At 25.3% G+C, this 9,179-nt stretch overlaps 1 protein-coding gene across 1 annotated transcript; it reads left to right on the forward strand.

The window, feature by feature from the left end:
* Positions 1-4,098: 4,098 nt before the first annotated feature.
* LOC110423353 (putative RING-H2 finger protein ATL53) lies at positions 4,099-4,704 on the forward strand. Its single transcript, XM_021437567.2, has one exon. The coding sequence runs from the start codon at positions 4,197-4,199 to the stop codon at positions 4,632-4,634; it is 438 nt and encodes a 145-aa protein (XP_021293242.1). The 5' UTR covers positions 4,099-4,196; the 3' UTR covers positions 4,635-4,704.
* The last annotated feature ends 4,475 nt before the right edge of the window (positions 4,705-9,179 follow it).

The following is a 9,179-nucleotide window of genomic DNA, read 5'->3' on the forward strand; positions in this document are numbered from 1 at the left end:
AAAAAAAAACAAAGGAATTCAGTTTAACTTATTTAGAAAAAAAAAATCAGTTTAGCTTAGTAATTAAGAAGGAAAAAGTTATTACATTGAACAATTAACTTTTAACCTTGTTTTCTCTTCCCCATTAAGAGACTTTTTGTTCCAATACCGAAGAGGAAGGTTTTGAATTTTTAAGTTTTGAGTAATTCAAAATCTTATCGTACCTAAGTGAATTTCATCTGATTTTATGTTCATTTATTAATTTGTGGTATAATATTTTAAAAAAATTTTAAACTATTTTGAAAATTTTAAATAGGTTTTCATATTTTTATTACGTTCAATTAAATTATTATATTTTTATTTTGAATCAAATAAGCTTTTATGATTAAAGATTAACTTAGTCAAAATGTCATTTATCATTCTATCTGATATAGCGTTGATGTGGCATGTTAACATTTTATATTTCATGATAATATGACATGTTGATATATTATAATTAATGATAATTGAAATGCTAATTTAATATAATAACATAACTATGTGGTATTTTTCATCTCACATTAATATTATGTTAGTGTCATGTGGATATAAAATGATAAGTGATATTTTTGTTAATGACAATTAATCAATCATTAGTGATAAGACCTTATTTGACTTAAAGTAAAAGTATATAGTTTTGATTAAATGCAATAAAAGAATAAAAAAATATTTAATTTTTTTAAATAATTTAAAATTTTATTTGAACATTATACTTTATCAAATATGTTGATATAATTAACATTGATGGGTTGATCATAGATTGTATAGGAATAATAAAACGCAGGAGAGAAAATTGAAAATCTTGAATTATCAAATGTAATAAAGGTTGGACAGACCAATTGCAAATGTTTAATTAAAGTTTGATAGCAAAGTCTTGGAATTGTAATTAGATAAAATACAAAAGTATTTTGTGATTTGATAAAAAAAATACACTTTATCTCTTTTAATACTTGTTTGGTTTGGTTTTTTTTCAACTTATTTATATGTTAAAAACAGAAATTGAGCTAAACATGATTTTAAGAAACTCTTACAAAGAATAGTTTTTTTAAAGAACAAAATCTAAAAAAAAAAAAAACTTTGGGAAAAGCTCAAGAGAGGAGCTCTCTGTTTTCTTCTTTTAAAAATACGCTAATATTTCAAGAGAATTTTTTTTTATTTCAAAAAGGTCATCATCTATTAAAAATAATCTTAACATTATCTTTTCAAAAAATCCTCATTCTCTCCCAATTGATCTCTTTCCTCTCCCTCTCTTGCAAATCACTCCTTTTCCATGTAAATCATGATCTCCTACTCCTCTACTTTTCCTTGTAAAGACTATTAGACATAAAAAAAAAAAAAAAAAAACAGAAGACCCAACAACATAATAGTGAAATCTGGAGTTTTTTGTTTTTACAAAAATTAAGAAAAAAAAAACTCAAAATTCAAAGCTACATTCAAGTACTATTTTTTTTTCTTTCTAATTTATTTTTCATTTTCTTTATGTCATTCTTTTGTTTTCATTGTGAATAAAAGAATTCATGATTAATAAAAAGTTATTTATTAAATACCTTTTATTGTAATTTTAATCAAAATAAGAATTTATATAAGTTATTTTACTAAACAACTTATTTATAAAAAAAAGCTTACAAAAGTAAATTTACCAAACGACTTTAACTTAATTTTAAAAACTATTATTTTTTATAAGAATTTCATAATAGCTTTTAAGCTTAAAAAAAAAAAAGCTAAACAAGTTTTTAATCTTAACATTTTTTACTATCCCCCTAAGATTTAATAGAAAATACATTTACCCTCCAAAAGTATAATATATAGTGTTCATTCTTAAGTTAATTATTAAGTTAATATTCTAATTTAATAACATATTAAATATTTTGAACTTATATTTAATTCAATTATAATTTTCAAAAAAATTTTAATTCAATTATATATTAACTTTGAGATGAATGTATTAAATAATCTTTGGTTAAAATAAATTAATTACCATTAATTTGAAAAAACAATTATTGGTATAGAATTGGAGATAAATCTATGTTATATATAAAAAGAAGCTCCAATGAAGTTTCTACACTTGGCTCCAATGAACAAGGCTTCCAATGGGACTTCCAAATTTTACCACGTAGACCCCAGAGGAGGAGAGTTGTGATGTGTTTGATAGGTGGCCCGCATCCTGAGAGGCATAAGTTGGGCAGGTTGGGTGCAAGGCACAAATTTACCTTTAGTAAAAAAAAGGAAAAAGAACAAAACGATGGTATTTTTAATATTTAAAGTACATTAGAATAAATATTAGTTTGATTAACGGAATCTAATATAATTTACATTTTTTAAAGAGATAAAGAATGTTTTTCGAACTAATAAGAGTAAATTTATTTTCAAAAAAACCACGTGAAAATTATTTATAATTTAATATATTTTATACATAATGAAATTATAATTTAACCTATTTAAAATTTAATTCAATAGTAATTAAATAAAATTTTAAACTGTATTTATAACTAATCAAATCTAATAATTTTGTAACTAAATATAAAAAGTCTTAGACAAAAGAGAAAAACATAAAAAAACAAAAAATAAATAAAATGGAGAAATAAACAACAAAGAGGTACACTTGCCTTTTCGTTTAAAATTGGCACAATAATTAACACCTATAATTTTCAGAAGGTTAAGTGTATTTTCAGTCAAATATCAATAGGGTGAGTGAGTATATTTCAAACTAATGAAATGTAAATATAATTTTAACCAAATTTCAAAATAGTTTTTGTAATTTTTTTTCCTGTTTAAATGAGTTTCACTACATCATAAAAGTATGTTTGCTTGGCAATGATTATAAGGACATTTACTTCCTTATTGGCCTTTTTAATTTCTTCTATTTATTTCAACCATATAAAGTGGGGGAAGCTATTGACAAAACCTAAGTATTTGAGATTAAAATTGTAACAATCGAAATTTGTGTATGAAAATTAATAAAAGTCTAATAATATATTCGAGGGTTTCGTGTCTCTAATTCTAAAATTGAAACCTTTTGATAGAAAATGGGTACGAAATATATGTATTCCTAAAACATTAGAAAGTATGATTAGGATTGAAGTGGAAAATAAAACTGTAGTAAAAATTTCAAAGGATTATTCATGTGTCCAGTTTTAAAATCTAAAAGTCAAATCTTTTGATTGAAAATGGTACGGATAGATGTGTTCTTAAAATATTAAAAAGTATAATTAAGATTGGAAGAATGTAGAATATGATTCAGTTTATGAACATACATACATATATATATTTGGGCTTAAAATCTCAATAAGAAGCTCCAAAATATCCAATCATAGGTTCATTTGCCTATCTATTCTCGTCCACAAACATCGAAATCAATCGTTCTAAGCAAACATGTTCTGCTTAAAAATGATTAAGTAACATAATCATACTTGATCATAAATTTTTTAATAAAATATTTTTGTGTCGTAAGTTTTAATCATAATTTCATACAGATCTATTAATATTTGAAATGGACAAATCCTTTTAAAAACATATTTTTCGTTAAACATTTAAGTCTTGCTCTTAGTCATCTGTCAATATTTTCATTAATTTAATGACATGATCATATTTTTACAATAATTGTACTCTTCATTAATTTTAAAAATTACTACTATATAAAATAAAATTTATTTCTCTCACTAAATTTTCTTTATTACGGACTACTACGGCGATGAATAGCATAACAAGCTATTGATCAAACGTTCCTGACCAAATTTGGCCACTAGAGCACCAGATTTAGTTTTCTAGCAACGCCAAGAAGTGGTAAGATTCGGTCGTGGGTGGCCAACAAGCATAAGCGAGCACTGTCGATCAATTTGAGAAAAAAGATAAAAGTAAAAAAAAATAAAGAAAGAATAAGAGTATTTTAAATATTTTATGATATTACTTTTGAGACGTAATATTCATTTCAAATATTAATAAAATTATGATAAAAACTTAGTGAGGGTATTTTATCTTAATTTTCAAACGCGGAGTCTTGGTCTCCTCTTCTCGCGGCTTACCTCATCAGCCCACTTCTCTTCCAACTCTATAAATACCAGGAATTCCCCCATGAAATATTGTTATATCCAGTTTTGCAGCAATTCCTCTCCATTCCCCCGAAAAACAATAACAAGCTCTTCAGCCACCCCTTAACTTCCTCCCCCAACTCACCCACCATGCTGAATTACATTCTTTGGTTTGTAAGCCATTTGAAATTGGCCTGGAACTTGCTGCTTAACTATTCCTTGTTCCCCAACTACAACCAGGAGCAACAGCTGCAGCTCTTTCCAGGCGTTGCTGAGAAACTTGGCCTAGTCACATACAAGTGCAAGCAGCAGCAAGGCTGCTTTGACGACGACCACGAAGAAGAAGAAGAAGCCTGTGCTGTGTGCCTATGCAAGATTGAAGAAGATGATGAGATGAGAGAGCTGAGATGTAATCATCTCTTTCACAAGGTTTGCTTGGATAGATGGCTCGGTTACAGCCATTCCACGACTTGTCCCATTTGCAGAACTTTCTTGACTCCTACTAAAGTAATAGCCGGTGTTGAAGTGCTAACATTCAACTACCGCACTTTCAGCCCCAACCACCGTGATAACTGGTGGCTGCGCTAGTTGATAACCTCAATAAATTTTCCCCGGCGGAGGGAAATTTAGAAATGTAAAATAACTGTCGCTTTTTATACTATTTACGTTATCTTAAATAAAATATCCAAGTTAATTTTCGGAAATATAAATACCAAACTATAATTAAACTATTTAAGAATTAAAAAAAATTAAAATTGATATTCATAAATATATATATTATTTGTCATCGTTTCATTTAGTTTGTTATTGTTTTGGTAAATGTAGGCATCACAGTCTTCCATTCCAACTTAAAAGTCATGTTTATCACGTAAAAGAACATCTTTATTTATAAATCGAAAAATTGAAAAACTAGAACATATATACAATTACAATATTTAATTTTTTTTATCCTAAAAATAAAAAAAGTACACCAATCATTAGAGTCTCGAGCCTCTTACTCCACTAGAGTCCACACACTTGGCGGATACGGCTGACTCGTGGACAAATTTGATATACATTATTTTGGAATCATAATTGAACACTTCAAATAGAATTAAAAATTAATCAAATATATTTTTTTAAAGTTTCTTAAGATTTTTAAAATGAATTGCTTTCTTTAAAAATAAAGGAGACTATATTATACAAAATCGTCACGGTGAAGTACTATTTGCCCTTTCATCTTATAATATTTTCTTGATATTATTGTGATAACAAAAAAAAGCTATCCATATTACTTATCTCTTTTGCCAACTTCCAACCTATGTAGTTTTACTTCTTTATTCTTAGTTCTCATCATCACTTCTTTCTTTATCAAGTACTATTTCGATTTCTATTTAATATTTTTCTTAATTAATCACTTCAACACTTTTATATATATATATATATATATATATATATATGGGTGTGTTAAAACAATTAATCTTATCAAATTGTCAATTAAAGTTGAAAGGATATCTATTCAATAATATAATGTAAATTTTTTTTGTAAACTATTTGAAACAAAATAAATAAAAAAAAAGTAACATCTAAACATTTGATTCATTTGTTGATACATGATCCTTTTACTTAAAAAGTAAAGTTTGAATTCTTTTTTTTAATTAAATAAAAAAAATAACTATTAGGTCAAAATTTAAAAAATGAAAACTTTAATAAATAGTGAATTTTGATGAAGAATAAATTTAATTATAAATGATATGATCTTTTGATAATAATGATGACTTTCGATAAATAGTCATAAATTTATATTAATTTTAATTTTGCCGTCTTCGTATTTTTGATGCTTTTGTTGAATCCTAAGACTAAATGTATATTGTCATTGATCCTTAGAGACAAAATTACTTTAAAGATGTACAAACCAAAACACATAAAATTTTTCGAATTTTTTTTAAATTACATATAATATCCAAGAGCGAAGTCAACTTTCTTAAAAGATGATAAGTAATAAAGAAAATTACAATTAATCTTCTATAAACTAATATTTTAAAATTATAAAATTTTATTAATTGATCGAGATATTATTTAATTAATAAATTAATAATTTATTAATTTATACATCAATTGCTTAATTGAAGTAGAAATTAGTCGTTTGGCATCATCCTTGGTATTGGATTGAATCTATCTTGCCCAAAGATGCAGTCAAAGCAACAATCGCATTGCATAATTTTGTATTGCAGTACGATAACACTATACGAGAACTTCTTAATGCAGTAAAAAAAATTAAAGATGTGGTTCAATGAAACATTCATTTCAAGAGGAAACAAGTAACATTGAAGTCATATCATACACAGATTTCATAATTGAGCCATATATATATAATTTTAAAGGATATTTTAAAAAATAACCTTTAAAGATAAGATGTTTTTAAAAATAACCTCATTTATAATTTTAACTATTTTTAACCGAGTTGGACAAAAATACCTTTAATGAAATTACACGTTATGATGTTACACACTACGTACAGAAACATGTATACACCATGGTTAGGTTGTTACACGCCATATATAAAAACGTGTGACACACCATGGTTAGATTGTTACACGCCATGCACAAAAATATGTTACACTCCATGATTAAGTTGTTAAATGCATGTTAAAAAAAATACTGTTGTTACACGTCATGTATCAAAATATGTTACACACCATGGTTAAAAAAAATTGTTGCATGCCAAGTTGAAAAAAAATACTGTTGTTACACGTCATGTACAAAAATATGTTACACGCCATGGTTAAAAAAAGTTATTACACGTCATATTTAAAAACATTTTGATACACTTTAATACCTAAACTGTTATTATTATTTACAAACTAAAACTCCAAATCCTCTTAAGTCTCTTTATTTATTTTTTTTAACAATTTGGCACCGATTAAAGTGTTTCTAACATGTTTTTATAAATCAAAACATAAATTTTCTTATCTAAAATACTTATTTTGACTAAAAATTAAAAAAAAATTCATTGAAAACTTAAATTTATAAATTTTAAAATTTTGAGTTTATTGGTGTCTACATAGTAATGAAAATATCACATCATATCTTTGTGCCAAAACCTTGCCCATAGTATCAGAGTTACATGGCACATGTAAGGGATTAGTTATGTCTGAGGAGATTGATGCCTTGGCTGGCAATGGTACAAGTCCGTGGGATCTTGTTCGTGCAGCTTCCCATCAGAAATTATAACATAAAAGGAAAAACGTGGGCGGCGGCTTTAACTGGATTGGCCTGGCCCCATTCTACTTCTCTTATTAATCGATACTTGATAAGGCTTCACCCTTCTCCAGCTTGTTTCTCATGTCCTCACAATTATATCAACCTTCTTTATCTTTTCAAATAAATTTGGAAGGTTCGTCGTTTATCAGCCCAGATAGGTGGCTGGAGTTCACTGTTCACACCAGGGTCCTGGTGTTGCTTGGCACTGAAGATTATGAACAGAGGTCACATGTGATCCTTACAGAGTAGTCAGACAATCGCACTTGTATTTATTAAATAACCACTTTACTGTTTTACTTTTTACTAAGCTGTAAATATCAGTTAGTTAGACATATAAATATTTTGGACATCCATAATGTTTCGCGCTGTTATATGTTTTGTGGGCTCTTTTGTGGAAGTCTACAGATGAAATGTCCAACTTATATGGAAAGGAAGACAATCGACAAAGACAATCTTATAAGCATTCCAAAACAAAAGGAATACTGCCCCCTCGCCCCTCACTTTCTGTCTTGTTATTTATAGTAACAAGTTAACATCTTAAAATATTCAACATTAGTTAACTTTAAAAGGACTCTTTGTTCCTAACTATTTATGTTTTCAGGACTTTGCCGAAATTTAATAGAATATTTAATTTTATTATACAATTTTTAAATCTTTTAATAAGATTTATGCTTCATGTTTTCAAACGATAAAATGCGAAAAATATTATAAAAATAAATTTAGATAAAAAAATAAACATAATATTCGAATAAACCGTTGAACTATTCAATAAGATTTAAATAAATATTTATTTTTTTATTATGTTCAATCAAATTTTTATATTTTTATTTTGAATCAAATAAAATCTTATAATTAATTATTAATTAATTTTTATTAATCAAAATATTACTTATTATTTTATATTTACATGACATTAATGTAAAAAATGTTATCATGTCAAATTAATATGTTACATTATTATCAATTATAATATGTCAATATATCATTATATTATTAATTATAAAATATTAATATGTCACGTCAACATCATAAGAATGACAATTAATATTTTAATTAAATTAATCATTAACTATAAAAATTTATTTGACTCCAAACAAAAATAAAAATATTTATTTAACTTAAAATAAAAATATAAAAACTTGATTGAATGTAACAAAAATTTAAAAATTCATTTAAATTTTTCTAAATAATTTATGAACTTTTTTAGATATTATATTAATAAAGTAATATTATTATTTTCATATTTCAAGAATGAAAAAGTATTTGATTCAATCATAAATTTAGATATTTTCCAAACTAATCATAAAATGCTCCTTGAACCCCATAATTTTGCTATGTACCATAGTAGACTCAATGCTTGTTTAACTCTTTTTTACAATTTATTTATATCTTAAAAGTAGAAGTGAAATCAAACAAAATTTTGAAAAACTCTTAAAAAACCTTTTTTATAAAACAAAATCTAAAAATAGAACTTTAAGAAAACTCCGGAAAAAACCTTTTTCTTTTCTATTTTTAAAAACATGTTAATTTAATTTTTTTTTTCAAAATATCTTCAACTATTAAATATAATCTCAATATTATTCTCTCAATTGATCTTCCTCTCCTTTCCCTCTTTCTACAAATCACTTTTTTTTTATGATTTATTATTAATTATAAACTTTATGCCATATAAAAATACTTTTTATACTTCCAAAATATTATTTTAAATAAAAAAAATTAACTCTTTTTCATTATGAACAAAAACATTCATGATTAATAAAAAATTATTTAATACATACTATTATACTAATTTTAACTAAAATTAAAACTTATATAAATTATTTTAATGAATGCTTTATCTATAAAAAAAACTTATTATTTTTCTTGCTTCATAATAACTTTTAAACTGAA

This window comes from Theobroma umbraticum, unplaced genomic scaffold, assembly GCF_002168275.2.
Source record: "Theobroma umbraticum cultivar Fairchild unplaced genomic scaffold, ASM216827v3 scaffold_20.0, whole genome shotgun sequence".
In the NCBI taxonomy this organism is placed as follows: Eukaryota; Viridiplantae; Streptophyta; class Magnoliopsida; order Malvales; family Malvaceae; genus Theobroma; species Theobroma umbraticum.